Consider the following 16,796-nt stretch of genomic DNA (forward strand, 5'->3'; position numbering starts at 1 on the left):
TTTGCTTCTCTACAATCCTTAGCATTCAGAAGGGTCTCTAGGAACTTGGATGAGCTGATTGAAAATGTGGAGAAGGAATTCAATGAGTATGATCCATGCACTCTAAGGAGGGTGTTCCTGACACTACAAGGATGCATGTTAGAGGTGATGAAAGCAGATGGAGGGAATTGGTACAAAATTCCTCACATGAGTAAGGAGAAGCTAGAGGCACTAGGCATATTACTAAAATCACTTAGTTGTGATCGTCAGCTCTATGAGAAAGTGGTACAGTTGCTGAATACTCCTACTTGAGTGGTGCTATAGTATTGTTGCAATTGGTACTGCATCTTTTGCCCATCGTTTGTAAAGGTTAAGCAGTAGTAACAGTTGGTATTGATTATTGTATAATCAGTAACACATCTTTTGTCCATGGTTTGTAAAGGCTAAGTAGTATTAACAGTCGGTACTAATTATTATATAATAAGTACTGCATCTTTTGACCATGGTTTGTAAAGGCTAAACAGTATTAACAATCGGTACTGATTATTGTATAGTTAAGCTTTGATATATGCTTTTGCAGTTGCCAAACATTACGTATTTACTTTTTTTTTTAGTTTGAAAGCTCTAGCCAAACGAACGGAGCTCTAAACTTACCAGTTCGAGCTGGGACTCATCCAATGGCTCGTATTCTTCCTCTTGTGAATATGCTGCAAGGTCCAAGGACATTTCCTGCTCTTGTGAAGATGCTGCAAGGTTCATGGACATTTCGTCCTCACTTTTCTTGCCCTCCTCTAACTATCAAAGGCATAGTAGGAAGTAGTGCGTATTAAAATTACAGCTCCATATAGGCATAAAGGATTACTCTACTTATTTTAAATAAAGTTGTAAATAACTACAAACCTTCCTCTGCTCGGTACTGCTGCACTTGGCCATTGCGTAAAACTTTTCTCTTGACCATGGGATATATCCAGGGAGCACCAAGCGAACCATCTCCAACTCAAAATCACCCATGACCTTATATTCTGGCTCTTGTACAGCAAGGTTCATGGGCATGGTCTCCTAAAAAGATCAAAATCATTAGTGACTTTCAATTGACCTTGTGGTTCATAATTGTAGATAGAAAACTATACTATATTGTACAAATTAAGCACACACACCTTGCTCTTAACAGTGTCCTGGTTGGCCATGCCCATCACCGAAGGTGGATCGACCTTTGGTGAGTGTGCTTGCTGGTTGTTGATCTCCCCTTCCTTCTTATCCATGATTGCAACATCAAGTGGTTCAGTCTCTGGCACAAACTCGCCGTCATCTGTGCAAATTATGCCTTGAAAACCTTCATCATCCGAATTAGGGATGAACATGTACTCATCACCTCCTCCTTCTTGCGTGTCCTGGGCAAAATCGACGCCCTCGACAGCAAGGCGCTCAGAACGTACATCCCACCATGAGCCTCGACGCTTTTCACGGCCGGGGACACGCCTCTGCTGGCAGCGACAACCACTTCGGTGGCGACGGTGACGACCCGCTCTAAACCTGCCACCACTTGTTGACGAGCTGCTGCTCCAGGAGCTATGCCAACCACTGCTACTGCCACTGGTCTAAGAGCTGGGCCTGACACCAATGGTGTTGGAGATGGGGCTGAGGCTAGAGCTCCAAGAGCTGGGGCTGCCGACGGTGCCGAAAGAGTTCGGCCAATCGTCGCCGCTCCAGGACCTCATGTCTCTGCAGCCGCTGCCTTCCCAGCTGCGAACGGAGTCATATCGCCGGCATGGAGGTGGATTGGAGCGGCGCGACGCGGAGACGTGAGCAGATGGGGAAAATTGCGACTCTGTTCGTGGGGAAGGAAGGGGAAAGGTGCATGCCTGCCTCTGTCCGTGGAAAAGGAATCGGGAGGGGAGAGAGAGGCAGGTTTGGGTAGTGGAGGGTCCCACCGTGGCTAGTGGGCTGGTGGCAGACTCGCAGAGATGGCAGCCGACGAGAGTTTTGGGACAAAATCCTAATCCTAGAACGACCTTAGTTTTGGGACGGAGGGAGTACCTGCGACGAGCAGATTAATACGTATTATTTTTAAATAATTTATAATTTATAGGCGCATATGCAATATGTTTTTTGAAAGAAAAATGTGAGATCTAAATTACAAGAAGTTATAAAGCCTACGCACACTCCTCTAGGATCCCATTTGGCATAGCTTATTTTAGCTTCAGCTATAAATCAAGACACTGTAGTATGAAACTGTTTTATAAACCCGTGTTAAATTATAAACCCGTATTAAGATAAACTAGAAACCAGACAAAAATAAATTTTTCAGCTTCACCGGCTTCACCTTCGTCTTGCCCATGTCATAAGGGCCCCACATACGGCGCTCGATGATTCGCCCAGCCGGCCCCGTTGACTGGCCACTCCGCCCCACCACACCCGCAGACAGACACCGGGCCCGAGGCCAGATCCCATCGGCCGAGCGGACCCATCCATCCTTTTCCCCACCCCACGACTCCCCCTCCCCCGAGCCGTTCGAAAAATTTCAAATCCACTTCCCCTCTCCTTCCCCAACGTCTCTCTCCCCCTCCCCCTCTCTCTCCGGCCACGGCCTCCGCAGCCATGCGGTCTCTCTCCCTCTTCTCGCGGCAAGCGCGCCACCCCACCACGCCGCCGCCGCCGCCCTTCTCCGGCGGCGGCGGCGAGACCCCTCCGCGGCGCCGCGTCCCCAAGGAGAACGTCGACCCTTCCTCCTACTCCTCCCCGGCGCACCACCACGGCCCCGACCCGTTCCGCTCCCCGTCCTCCGCCGCCAAGCCGCTCTCCACCCGCAACCGCCCCCCGCGCCCGCCTTCCTCGAACCCGCTCAAGAGGAAGCTCGACATCTCCTCCGCGGCGGCCCCGCCGCACGACGCCGCGCCCGCGTCGGACTCCGGCGTCCAGGTACGGCTAGGGTTTCGTGAGTGGCTTCAGGGATCCGGTGCTGGGGGGCGTCGGATCTGGCTTGACGGGTGCTGGCTCTGCCGGTTTCGCTGTTGTTTGGGGCGCAGGTGGTGGTGAGGATACGGCCGCCGTGCCGGGTCGACGAGGAGGAGGCGGGCGAGGATGGTCGGGGCCCGGAGGCCTGCGTGCGAAAGACGGCGGTCAACTCGGTCGCGATCCAGGGGCAGGACTTCACGTTCGATGCCGTCGCCGACGCGGTCTCCACGCAGGTGAGGCTGGGTGAAATTTTTGGGGGTAATTTCTCTGAGCTTGGGAATTCGGTGGACATTGAAGGGCTCAGCTCAATTTTCGGGTTAGATGTATAAATGGTTGTGGTAACTGGTAAATGATTTGATATCTGGTGCTGCTTATGTCTGAGAGTACGATCTGAGAGAACTGGCGCTGGTATAGTGTTACTAACTTACTAGTACATTTCTGAGGCGATGTTTGCAATAGTGGATCAATGTAACCATGAAGCTTTTCTGCATTGGTGACTATAGCATGATCGTGGTATGATTTGGCAGAGGCCAGGGTCGAGTTCTGTCTGCTTTTTGCACACGTAGCTAATGTTAGTTGTCACGGCAGTGAATTCTTTCATCTTGCAGCAATTTTGCTCAGGAGCTAGTTTCGTTCTGAGCATGCTACGTTGACAGAATTGTGTACACTTACTGGATTTTGTTCTTGAAAGGATAAAACTGCTGTTTGATTCATTATTAAGTTAATTAATTTTGTCTCTATCTCCTGTTTGGTGTTGTGATGGTTTACGTCCATATGTGTTTAATATGTTAAACCATCACAATCACTGTTTGGTGTTGTGATGGTTTAAGTCCATATGTGTTTAATATGTATATTCTTTTATAGGATGATATATTTAACCTTGTTGGGCTGCCACTTGTTGAGAATTGCTTATCGGGTTTCAACAGCTCGATATTTGCCTACGGACAGGTGATTTTATCTTCAGTTGAATATCTAAATCAAGTTATGTCTGGGACCTGGAAATAAATTGACTGATACTCCCTCATTCTTATTTTGTCACATTAAAAGACTGGCAGTGGAAAAACCTACACTATGTGGGGGCCTCTGTCTGCGCTTTCAGAAGATTCAGTGAACAGTGAGAGGGGGCTGACACCCCGCGTATTTGAGCAGTTATTCTCCCGCATTAAAGAAGTAATGTGATTTTATTTTCTACCTTTTTTTCCTTTCAAGAATTTCTCTGAGTTGAAGCTGAAACTTGCTGTCCCATTTGCAGGAACAAGTTAAACATGCGGATAAAGAGCTAACTTACAATTGTGTCTGCTCGTTTCTTGAGGCAATTTCTGTTCTTAGTACCTAGAACATATTGTATCCATTCTTGTTTGGCTCAGGAAATGTGATCCAGTTTTATTATAATGCACAGATCTACAATGAACAGATAACTGATTTGCTAGATCCCTCGCAGAAGAATCTTCAGGTGAAAAAACGAATGGTGAAGTATAGTAGCATAACACCAAATCCTTTACTCATTTTGCTAATATATAACCTATTCCTTTGCAGATTAGAGAGGATGTCAGAACTGCCTGTGTTTATGTTGAATCATTGACGAAGCAGTATGTTTTCACTATGAAGGACGTAACTCAGTTGTTGGTGAAGGTGTGTACCTCAATATTGACATCTAAAAGATCTATTGCAATATATTGCATCTCCATTATTTGTTGTGATGGCATTGAACCTAATTTCTGATAGTCGTGTTTAGTACATACCAATCTCGGCGGTACATAATAATTTATCCCTTAACCAGTAGAAATACTGAGCAAAAACATTCTGTATTATGTTAAAAGGGAGAAAATTCGCCAGAGTTCCATCTGTCATTGAACATAGCTGCAGCACCATGGAAGATTTTTATGGAACCTCTAAGACCACTTGATGTACACAAACTGTATTTCTGCATCACACTTGGTTCTGCAAAATTTGATCACAACACAGAGTACCGCTTAATTAAAAATTGATATATTTCTGCAAGCTTACAGCTCTGCAAATACAGACTATTCTTGTTCGTTTGTGTTGAACAGATTTATTACAATTGATGCAGGGCCTGGCAAATCGAAGGACAGGGGCAACAAGTGCAAATGCCGATAGCTCACGCTCGCATTGTGTTTTTACGTGTGTCATTAAGTCCGAATCTAAGGTATCTATAGAATTTTGGCCCAGTAAAACTTTATATTTATTAATCATGCTAGTCCCTATCTTGAACTTATCTGAGCACTTGTTAATTGACAAAAATGTAATTGTAATATTTTCATTCTCACCTTTAGTAAGTGTTCTTGACCTTTTGATAATTGTGCTCTATCTTTTTGACTTCCTTCAAGCTGATTGTTCTTTTGAGTTCTCGTCATTGCTTTACATGAGATTTATTCTAGTTTGTTCCATTCATACAAAAGCACAGGCCAACTAGATTTGCTTGTACGGACTGTGAATGTATTTTTTATGTTTGATTTTGTATACCAACCCGAGGCTCTCTTGCAGTAGTTAATTTATTGAATCACATTCTGTTGTTTCATATATGGAATGCTATAATGTTCTTTAAAATGTGTTCTGAAACATATGGTAATATTACTCTGCTGAATCCTTGCAATCTCTTTGGTTCCTATGCACAGGAGAATCATCATGACTTCTTGAAGCACAATATTTTATCGTATTTTCATTTTTTTGTTGCCGCTGTCTGACCATGCAATATGCAGCTTTAGAAACTTGTAGGTGTTCATGTACTGATAGAAACAAGGTTTATGTTAAGGAAATCCTTGTTTGATTTGCATATATGAATACATTGAAAATGTTTCTGTTGTTCAGGTTACTAATTGCTGTCTAAGATCATTGTTGGATTCATTTTTTATGTGTCTATTAGTTATTTACGTGCTTACTATTGTTCTATAGAATCCAGAGGATGGCTCAAGCAGCACAAGATCAAGCAGGATAAACTTGGTAGATCTTGCTGGATCAGAGCGGCAAAAACTAACACACGCAGCTGGCGATCGACTAAAAGAAGCTGGAAATATAAATCGTTCACTTTCACAGCTCGGGTAAAGTTCTGTTGCATTTCTCAAGACATCGGCTAATAGCTGAACTCAGTTTAAGTCTAATTAACTAATAATGCATATAGTTTTACTGCACAGCATGATGTTCAGAAACTAGATCTGCATAGAAACTTCTCAAGTTATTTAATGGCTGCATCAGTTGGCAAACATGAGTGGCTGTCGTGCCTATCATCAGTTCTGTTCTGCATATAATTGTTGCCAAATTTGATTGTGGAGGAATGGTCTCTTGATTTCAATATTGTCATGATGGGTGTCACGGTTTGAGATTTTTTTGTAAAAGAAATTGTTTGTTGCTAGTTGTGCTTTCTGCGATTCTATAGTTGTCCTCACTGTTGTTTATGGGATAAAACCTGTATTGTTGCTGCCCAAGCATGTATTGTTGCTAACCTCTTGACGATCTGTTAATTTTTGTAATATATTATTTTTATTTTTGATATGCTATATACTATTCTTTCTACCTATATTTCATATTTTTTAGTTCTTGGCACAGAAATTAAGATATGTACCAGTCTACCAGATAACCAATTTAACTTTAAGCAGCATGTAGAAAGTTTTGGCACAACAAAAATCAAAATATGAGGTTGAAATCAAGTGAAGGCTACTTCTGAGAACACAAATTATATTTATATATATAGTTGGTCTGATTGACATGCCTATGTGGTTTAGGAAAACAAAGTAGTGGTTATGGAGGAAAATAGGTGACTTGGGGAGTGACACGTCTATCATTGTTTTCTACCCAGTTTACATACTGTAACTTTACAGCAATTGGATATAGTTGTGATTCTCAAGGTTCTGATACAACTATGTTTTTGTTCACTGCAGAAACTTGATTAATATACTAGCAGAAATATCACAGTCTGGAAAACAAAGGCACCATGTTCCATATCGTGACTCCAAGCTCACATTTCTATTACAAGAATCCCTAGGAGGCAATGCAAAACTTGCAATGATTTGCGCTGTTTCACCATCCCAAAGGTACTTTCTGAGCAGAACAGCAATTTGTTTAATTCTTCTGGCCAGCTACTGTTGGTTACCTCACTGGATGTTCGTTGTTCTTATTTAGCTGTAAGAGTGAAACATTAAGCACACTCAGATTTGCTCAACGTGCAAAAGCTATCAAAAACAATGCTGTAGTTAATGAAGAAAAAGTTGAGGATGTAAATGCGCTGCGTGAGCAAATCAGGCAGTTGAAGGTATGATTGCGTATCACCTGACAACCAAGTTTCTCTACAATGTTTTGCTATGTTGATTCAAGTTTTATCAATAGTATCTTATTTTCTATATCCTACACTGCAGGACGAACTTCACCGGATGAAGTCTAATGGAGGCTTAGAAGGAAACAATGGCTGCTTTGCTTCTGGATGGAACGCTAGGCGCAGTTTGCATCTGCTGAAAATGAGCTTGGGTCGTCCTACAACATTCCAAGCTATCAAAGAAGATAGTGATGAGGAAATGGAAATTGATGAGAATGATGTTGAGAAGCCCTACAATCATGATAATACGGCAGTATCTCCTATTAAAGGTAACAGGTCTAAACTGCAAGCTTCTATGGATATATGTGCTGGCACTTCACATGTTGAAGTTCTTGATGGGGATAAGAATTTGATATCAACAAAAAGGTCCTGCTGTGATGCTAATAAATTTAGCGGTGGTACTGATGTTGGAGATGGCAAGTGCAAGTTAAACCTTGCTGCCAGTATACAGAGGGGACTTCATGTCATTGAAAGTCACCAAAACAATAGTGCATGGAGGAGAGCATCGGTTGGGTTAAATGCTAGAATCATGGATATTCAGCCTTGCAAGGTTGATGTTGCAATTCAGACAGATCCTGAAGAATCTGAAGCCAGAGATAACCCTCTAGCTCTGATTCCAAGTTGTCTACTTGAAGCTTCTGCAAATGAGATTAGGGATCCCAGTGCTTCCAGGGATCTACAATTAGTACCAGCTGATGGAGCAGTACCAGCTGATGACCAAAAGCAGCAACACTTTCTGAAAGTAAGTTCAAGCAAAAGAAGTTTGATGTGCGAATTTTACATCAGTTAAGTTGGGCGTAAAGCACTCATGCATATCTCATGTCCATATAGGCTGTGGAAAAGGTCTTGGCTGGAGCTATCAGGCGAGAGATGGCGCGTGATGAGCAGTGTGCTAAGCAAGCTGCAGAAATTCAACAGCTCAATCGTCTGGTCGGTATTCTTCTCTAGACATAAAACAAGAACCTATATGTTCCTCTGTGTTAATCATTCTGGTTTTTGCAGGTGCAACAATATAAGCATGAACGCGAATGTAATGCTGTAATTGCTCAAACACTGGAAGGAAAAATTGCTAGGCTTGAGAGTCTCATGGATGGAACTTTACCAACTGAAGAATTCATGAATGAAGAGTATTTATCACTTCTGAATGAGCATAAGGTAGCACGAATTTTCCATTCCCACTGTACTTCTGTTACTATATTTCTTGTTGAAGCCTGCATTTACTTATTTGCTATTATGTTATACTAACGAATGCAGATCCTCCAAAAGAAATATGAAAACCATCCGGATGTTTTGCGTGCTGAAATTGAAGTAAAGAGACTCCAGGAGGAATTGGACATGTTCAGAAACTCTGGGGATGAGAAAGAAGTTCTACAGGAGGAGATACAGGATCTGAAAAATCAGTTGCATTATATGCTTTCATCATCATCATCAATTCGTAAACTCTGGCCTCCACTGCCATTGTCTGGGCCTGGCACAAAAGACAAGGATGGAGATACTGATATTGGGGACGCTCCTGATTGGACTGAAGCTGAGAGTAAATGGATTACACTCACAGAAGAGCTTAGGCTTGAACTTGAAGCAACTAAGTCCCTTGTTGGAAAGTTGCAGTCAGAATTGGAATCCGAAAAGAAATGCTCAGAGGAACTGAAGGAGGCAGTACAAACAGCAATTCAGGGAGCTGCGAGACACCTGGAACAGTATGCTGATCTCCAAGAGAACCATTTCCGTTTGCTTGCGCTGCATAGGAGGATGCGTGAGGGTGTTGAGGATGTGAAGACGAGAGCAGAAAAAGCTGGTATCAAAGGTGCCGAATTGAGGTTCATCAATGCCCTTGCAGCTGAAATATCAGTTCTAAAAGCACAAAATGAAGGCCTTCAGGGCCAGCTAAGGGATACTGCCGAAGCTGTTCAAGCAGCTGGTGAATTACTTGTACGATTGAAGGACGCAGAGGAAGCTGAAGCACTAGCCAAGGTATGGCTTTCTGACATTTGCTGAGACTTTACATTTTGGCAGATAAAAGAGTAGGTAGGATGCTTGGAACGTGGTAATACAACAGGATTTCTGAACTTTAGGATGAAAATGTGTAACTGTCTATGCTCACAATATTTTGTCAGCCTAGTAACTTGATCATAGATTCTTCAGTTTGAGTAAAAAGTAATACAAGATTTGCCTTCGTTTGTCGCAGAAGCGGGCATTGGTGGCAGAGCAGGAGACGGAGAAAGCTTATCAGGAGATTGACAACTTGAAAAGGAACTACGATCAGGAAATCCTGGCTCTAAACCAGCGTCTTAGCGAGTCCTCTCAGTCTCAGTGCAAGGATGATGCTGTACAGCCAGAAGAGCCTTCTCAGTCTCCTAGGTATGACACTGCTGGTAGCCCCAGCGGCCAGCAATGGAAGGAGGAGTTCAACACCTTGCAACAAGGCGGATCATTTGAGGTCTCCAAGAGCACGGACCTGAACTCGTGGTTCTACGGATACGACAAGTGTAACATCTGACAACGCACGGTTTAATTTCATTCGGTCCTATGTTGTACCATTAAAGTGGCGGTAGTGTAATTTTTGTACACCTGGTAAGCAGAGAAGGGGAAGGATGCCGGTGCCTCCTCACCGTCTTGTGAGGTGCACGCAGATTCTTCCAGATCCTCGACAACGTTGTATCCTGTCTTGTAAATCTAGATGGACATTTTTTTTACATTAAAAGCGGCGACTCCGATGTTCTATTGCTGTATCCCTGCAAATAAATCTCAAGCTGTTGGTCAGGACAAGGTATTGGTTGGTCGTGGTTCGGTGTCACGCCAAGATGTCATGCACGATGCAGCTACTATTCTTCTGCACCTACAGGTCATAAACTCTTAACCCCACTTCTCGTTTTCCGCCTTTCTGGTGCGGTGCTGTGGAACTGTTTCCCGGTCCTGGTAGCATGTGCTCAACCAGTCTGATGAATCTTCATGCCGGCCGGAGTATTTTCTAAAACTTCATAGTTTGCCACGCCTTTTTTTTTACTAATTATCCTCTGTTTCTGGTAAATTCTTTCTACTATTCTATTCTGTTTTTGGAAGAAGCAGATCGAACTGCAAGTTGACTATTGGTTTCCTAGTGTGCAAAAGTTTCTGTTACTTTTCTTGTATAATAGTTGGCGAAGAACAGGGGTAGTATCACAGCAACAGCAACAGCAACGAGCCTGCTGCTGGTTGATCTGCTTGGCTTTTGGGGAAACAAGAGGTTCCTTTGGAAGTTTCTCATGCATCGGCCGTCGGCCCCCAAACCTCAGCTCTGAACCTGAACTGCTCCTCTGCTGCACGAGCCGTCTCGTCACTTTGACACCTCAAACCTGCGAGCAGTGATGTGAGACGACGGCCTGTTGTGGGGGCGCCAAATATGGGTGCCGTTCACGTCGGAATCGTGGGCGGCCCCGGGCCCTGCCCAGCTAATCGTCTGCAAAGCTTGCTAACGCAGCAGCCGTAGCCCGTAGGCTAGCTCCTAGGTGTTTAGGATGTCTCAGGGACCGGACCGGGCCGTGGTGGGTACTAGGGCCGTGCGAATAGGGCCTTCCTTCCGTCCCCATCGTCGTCGTGCAGGCGGGCGGTGCTCGTGTGGGCAGTTATGGCCCGCGGGCCTCCCAGCCTCGCCGGCGTCGTGCCGGCCACCCAGACTCGCCGGCGGACCGCGGACCTAGAGCTGCGACTTGGGCCGTGTTATTTTTAGGTGTGCCACGGCATGATCTTTTGGCGCGATCTAAAATACAGCATACCAGGTCGTGCCGTGTCTAGAATCTCAGCACGCTAAACTGTATGGCACGATCTGCATTGGGTTATGTTTGGGCCGGCACGGCAAAAAAATAACTCGTTGGCCCGCGCATAACGCGCTGTTCTACTATGGTAATTAATGTTGCTTCCTAATTAAATCACATAATTTTTCTACCATGTATGGTTTCTGTGCTTTCTAGTTAAGATATATTGCCTTCCATATGCAGTGTACTAATGTAAAACAAAATTGATAAAGCATGTTTTCCTCAATTTTATCTCATCTTACTTATTTTTCTTATATCAGTTTGAATATTTTTTTCTTATTATTGGTATAAGTAACAACGCATACGCATGGTGGATTAGTCGTGACTATCTCTTTTTTTAACGACGAGTAGCAAACCAACTGCAAGTATCTGGAGAGCCGTGCTTAGACCACCATGGTATGAAGATGTGCCGACATGCCGCGGGCCATGCTTGGACTTGGTAAAAGATTTATCGTGCCAACACGACACGGCACGATGCCCCGAACGTTCATAGAAGTCTACTCCACTTCCAAAATAAGTGTTGTTTTAGAAAATTTCAGACATATTACTCACCTTAAGAAATGATCTTGTTACCCTAATTACTTCTAGCAATTGTGATTAAAATCCATGTGTCAGACCCGGGTACACGGGATTATCCACGTGGCACACTTATCCTAGGATATGGGATGGGACATGGCCCACGCCCTACATGTGTCGTAACTACTCGTAGTGCAGTAGGATTACTCGTATAGCAGTGAAACTAGTCGAACACGGTAGGAAACTACCCGAGAAGTATTCGGGTAGGACTCCTGGATTACCTGACTAGAACTTCCATGTAAATCTGTCCCCTACACTATATAAGGGCGGACAGGGACCTCCTTGGGACAATCATCGTCAAAGACAATACAAACCATACAGGACGTACGGTATCACGCTCTCGACGGTCCGAACCTGTCTAAACCTTGTATTCCTTTGCACCTTCGAGGTTTTGATCTCGGCGACATACTACCTACAAACTCACCACCTCAGGGGTATCCCTCCGTGGGCGTGGCGGTAAAACACTAACACCATGTATTTATTTAATTTTCTAGAGCTTTAATGAATGCATATGCATTGAAATTAGAAAAATAACATCTACTAAGTATTTGATTAAGTATTTGATTGGTTCTATACGTTTTCCTATATAATATTTTCTTGGTACTCGGTATCGCTTTAATTTAATGGATCTTATTATAATCTAAAAGAGCAATTTTTATGGGATAAAATTTAAATACTAAAATAAAACAAAGCTTATTTTAGGATGAAGGGAGTAGACCCGAGGCACGGGAGGACCGAACCGGGTCAGGATGGCACGGCCAAGTCCCACCTCCGCGCGGAGCACTGGTGGCCTGCTGCTCGGTTCTTCTTGGAAGATGCAAAAGGTTCATGACTCACCTGTGACACAAAAGTTTATGGACAAAAAACTTTAATACAAAAGTTTGGATCAGAGGACTAATTTTAAATATTATATATTTGAGAACAGAGCTTGTACATGTTACAATTTTTTAAGAGGGAAACAATGCCAACAGGCTGCGAGCATCAGAAGATCTACAAGAGAAGAAATGGAGCACAGTACACGCGCGGCTGTACGTATTCCCATCACATGTACATCCCAATCCATGTGTACTGAGTGGAACGGAAGATCCTTGCCCTAGCTGCTCGTATTAAATTCTTATCGTCGTCCGATCCCAACGTTTGTTCGGTTAATCGCTTTCACAAGGGGATTGAGGGAGATTGGAGTGAATTGAGTGAGATTTCAACTTGTTGGAAATTTAATCCCTCCCAACCCTCTCTAATCCCTTTCAATCCCCTTCCAACCGAACATGGCCTGGACGGGGTGAGGGCCCCGCGGGATTTATTACTACTCGCAGTCCAGCCCGGCCGGGAATGTGCGCACTGGCCGATGCGCACAGGCCGGCTAGCCAGCTAGCTAGGGCGATCGATCATGCGCCGATGGCAGAGGCGAGCCTGGCCGGCCGGCGGCCGGGCAGCCGGGGCCCCGATCGGCCGCGCGGGCGGGCAGACACGAACAGTCAGCTGTGGGGCGGCGAACGAACACGACTCGTCGGCGTAGCTCAGGCGGCGCAGCTTATGATCTTCATGCCGATCGATCCAGAGGAGGAAGACGACACGCCGCGGACGTTCATGAATGAAGCCACTGTGTGCCAGTAGCTCGCGGTGCATCAGTAGAGTGCAGCCTATCCTATAGCCTATATATAGTAATATAGTAGTACGTAGTAGTAGCCCTCCTGTGCGTTCGTGACTATAGTGTCTTCCATGTATCGATCCGCATCCGCTATGCGTCTAGCACCTGTTCTAGGGTACGTGCTGACGACGACCGATGGACCAGCCACAAGGTGGATCGTACGCCGGGGAGCAGAGTACGTAATCCTGTGAATTGATTCCAGTCATCAAACTAACCTTGGTGTAGTGTGAAAAAAAAACAGAGATTAGACGGGACCCAAGAAATCTACTGCATTATTTACCATCCGTGTGTAGGGCAGTGTTGGCCAAACAGCCTCTAAGAATGTCTTAGGGGTTATTTAGATTGTTGTCTTGGGGGTTATATAGGTTGTTGTTTTGAATAGTTTTTCTAATAAGTAACCTATATTTTTCTAATTAACAGGGAAAATTAGCCAACCTTGAATCAGAAATGCTACGGCTCGAGCGTCCGACGTGACTGAAAAAAATCGGACGCGCTCCTCGTACGTCCACTCGTCTAGCGCTTATCTAGGTTTTGTTCGTTCGCATCAAAATTTGGTAATTTTGTGGCTAATATAGAGTGTATGGAAGGAAACCAATGATTTAATACCAAGGAAGGACACCATCGGTCACGAAAGCTTTAATAGAAAAGACTCAAAAGGAAAATTAGAGTTTATGTATCATAATGTTTCCTTTGATTTAGATATTTCTAGTTAGGCAACTTTTTGTACGGATCAAGTAGGAATCTTTTGTCTAGGGTATAAATATGTACTTTTGACCATTGTAAATCTATCTCTTAATCAGTACATAAACTCTATTTTCTTCTTGCCTCAACGCCAAACTCTAGGAGTAGGAGTAATGTAACTACTTGTGTCTTCTTTGGTGAACAAGGCTGCATCGTCTCGACCTCCAGTTCGCTTGCAAGCATTGCCATCCTAAGATGCTCTAGACTTTGATTACCGGTGCATTGCTGTAATTTCGTCTAGTTCATCTATCAGTTATCGATTCCTATCATATCTTATAAGGCTGTAACGTTTGACCTCTTGCTAGATCTGATAGAATCACATTTATCTTATCCTTATTTAGATCTATCGGCTTATATCTATTGAATCTGTTGCTTAACTGCTAATAGCAAAAGATTGGTATTATTATTGAAAGCATCAGGTTAGTTCTAATTAGCTGATAATTTTTTTCTTAGTCTTTACTGAGCCTTTACCGACCTTTTATGTTGTCGTATTTAGATTCATCGGCCAGTGAGTTTTAAGTCTACCGCCCTGCTGCCAACGTGGTCTCAGTTAAGTTCGATCCAACTGGTGGTGACATTAGATTAATTATCATCAGCTTGCTTGTCCTATTTATAACGATTTATTTGTTCGGTGATTGCTCAGTTTGTTAATTCTATTCCGGCCGATGGGCGACTAACTGATTAATTATCGCATCGGCCATTGGTCGTCGGCTATGTGTATTTCAATTCTATCATCCCGCCGATAGATTTTCGTATACATTATTTGTCCGCGTTGTATCGTCTAAGCATTATGATTCTATTAACGGGCCGATATGATGTCGTTGCACACCTTGTCAGCTGAATGGTCAAACTGACTGGCATGCCGCGAAGCTCAAGAAGCTAAAGACCTACACTGGAGCTAAGCAGATCTTCCAGATCCGAGCGTTGCGTGAGAAATCATCATCGTCGGCTGATTTTTTACACCAACGCATATTAGCAAGCCCAGTGGGATAGATTAAATTAAATATCGCTATTAACCCAGCTAGTGATATTCAAGCCGACATGTCTGAGGAACAAGTCACGATGGAAGGTTTGACAAAGGAGCAGAAGCAACTGGTGGAGAAAAATATCGCTAATTTTCAAAAGCTCTGGCTAGACTCCTTCGTCACGACACAACAAGGGCCAATTCAGAAGATGCCAATGCCGAAAATTATGCTCGGTGGGCAACTCGATGACCAAGTACAATATCATCAGCATGAGGAACCACAACAATATCAGCTGAGGGAGCAACCACTTCAATATATGGATGAAGAGCCATATCAGCTATATCGGCTAGAAGAACTCCAGAGGCATGAGTATGGAGGGGAGCAATACCATCAGAGGAACAATGGTTGGGCTGGTAGAATTGCAAAATTAGTAGAGGAGCAGTTTGGACTTAAGTCCAAGGAACAAACTTGTGTGTATCGGCAACCGTATCCTCAGTGGTTTGATAGGCTTCCATTGCTACATCGATACAAGATTCCAGAGTTTTCCAAATATTCAGGGTAAGATGATATATCTACAATTGAACACATCAGCCGATTCTTAGCGCAATACGGGAAGGCATCGGCTGAAGAAGCTCTGAAAGCTAGACTGTTTTTATTGTCTTTAACTGGATCTGCTTTCACATGGTTTTCATCATTGCCACCAAATTCTGTTAGAGAATAGGCCGATCTTGAGAGGCAATTTCACAAATATTTCTTTGCTGGAATCGATGAGATGAAACTTTCAGACTTAATATTGGTTGAGCGGCAAGAAGATATCGCATTCCAAGGGCTATCAAGCCTATCAAAGAAATTTTTTTCCTCAAGAGTTCGACAGCCTAGCTCATCTGATGCAGACAGTATCAGCTTATGAAAGCCGATTACAAGTATAAAGGAGGATCAATTTTGGAGTTATCAAGATCAGAAAGAAGATAATTTTGAAGTATGATTTCTCGTACTTCAAAACCAGTGGGACGCGGAAGAAATATCATTGATCATCTGCGTTAGTTGTGTTGTCATTTTTGTTGCTGCCGATCTTGTTCATCTGGAGGTTTTCATCGGCTACGATGGAGATGGTCCTACTGCTAATGATGGAGCGGCCGATGAAGCTGCACCTTCTTTTACGGATGGCTGTGACCGATGGAGGAGGCAAAGAGGCTAAGCAGGGCCGATCATTGGTGGAAGAAAAGGGTAAAAAAAATCGGCATAGCCGATTAGCAAGGGAAAAAAGAAAAACCAACATCGGAAGCTGCGTAGCCGAGAAGGTTTATCAGCCTTGTGCAAGCCGAAGATGAATAGCCAGAAGTTGAAGTCATCGGCTTAAGAGGTATCAGACTTTAATGAAGATTAATTTGAAGTATGAAGCATTCATACTCCAAAACTAGGGGATGTGTTCGCATAAAAATTTGATAATTTTGTAGCTAATAGAGTATATGGAAGGAAACCGATGATTTGATATCAAGAAAGGACACAATCGGTTAAAGAAGCTTTATTAGAAAAGACTCTACAAAAGGAAAATTAGAGTCCCTATATCTTAACATTTCCTTTTATTTAGATATTTCTTGTTAGGCAACTTTTTATACGGCTCAGGAGTCTTTTGTCCAGGGTATCAATATATACCCGTGCCATTGTAAATCTATCTCTCGATCAATACATTAATTCTATTTTCTTCTTGGCTCAACGCCAACCTCTAGGAATAGGAGTAATGCAGCTACTCGGCGTCTTCTTCGATGAACAGGGCTGCATCGCCTTGACCTCCGGTTCGCTTGCAAGCATTG

The 16,796-nt window shown here is 43.7% G+C and overlaps 1 protein-coding gene across 1 annotated transcript; it reads left to right on the forward strand.

Moving 5' to 3' along the window:
* The first annotated feature begins 2,577 nt into the window (after positions 1–2,577).
* On the forward strand, positions 2,578–10,024 carry LOC112898991 (kinesin-like protein KIN-12A). Its single transcript, XM_025967321.1, has 16 exons — positions 2,578–2,898; positions 3,006–3,167; positions 3,799–3,882; positions 3,982–4,104; positions 4,187–4,246; positions 4,334–4,387; positions 4,471–4,566; positions 5,006–5,101; positions 5,848–5,993; positions 6,831–6,983; positions 7,072–7,201; positions 7,305–8,003; positions 8,093–8,191; positions 8,264–8,416; positions 8,516–9,232; positions 9,447–10,024. Exons 1-16 carry the CDS (start codon positions 2,578–2,580, stop codon positions 9,756–9,758), a joined length of 3,405 nt encoding a protein of 1,134 aa, XP_025823106.1. The 3' UTR covers positions 9,759–10,024.
* Positions 10,025–16,796: the final 6,772 nt, after the last annotated feature.

This window comes from Panicum hallii, chromosome 7 (genome assembly GCF_002211085.1).
Source record: "Panicum hallii strain FIL2 chromosome 7, PHallii_v3.1, whole genome shotgun sequence".
Taxonomy (NCBI): domain Eukaryota; kingdom Viridiplantae; phylum Streptophyta; class Magnoliopsida; order Poales; family Poaceae; genus Panicum; species Panicum hallii.

Excerpts from the sequence above, each read along its gene's own strand:
- LOC112898991 (XM_025967321.1), top strand. The coding sequence starts at position 2,578 with ATGCGGTCTCTCTCCCTCTTCTCGCGGCAAGCGCGCCACCCCACCACG. Across the intron at positions 2,899-3,005 it reads CGTCGGACTCCGGCGTCCAG|GTGGTGGTGAGGATACGGCC; the intron begins GTACGGCTAGGG and ends TTTGGGGCGCAG. Across the intron at positions 5,994-6,830 it reads CGTTCACTTTCACAGCTCGG|AAACTTGATTAATATACTAG; the intron begins GTAAAGTTCTGT and ends TGTTCACTGCAG.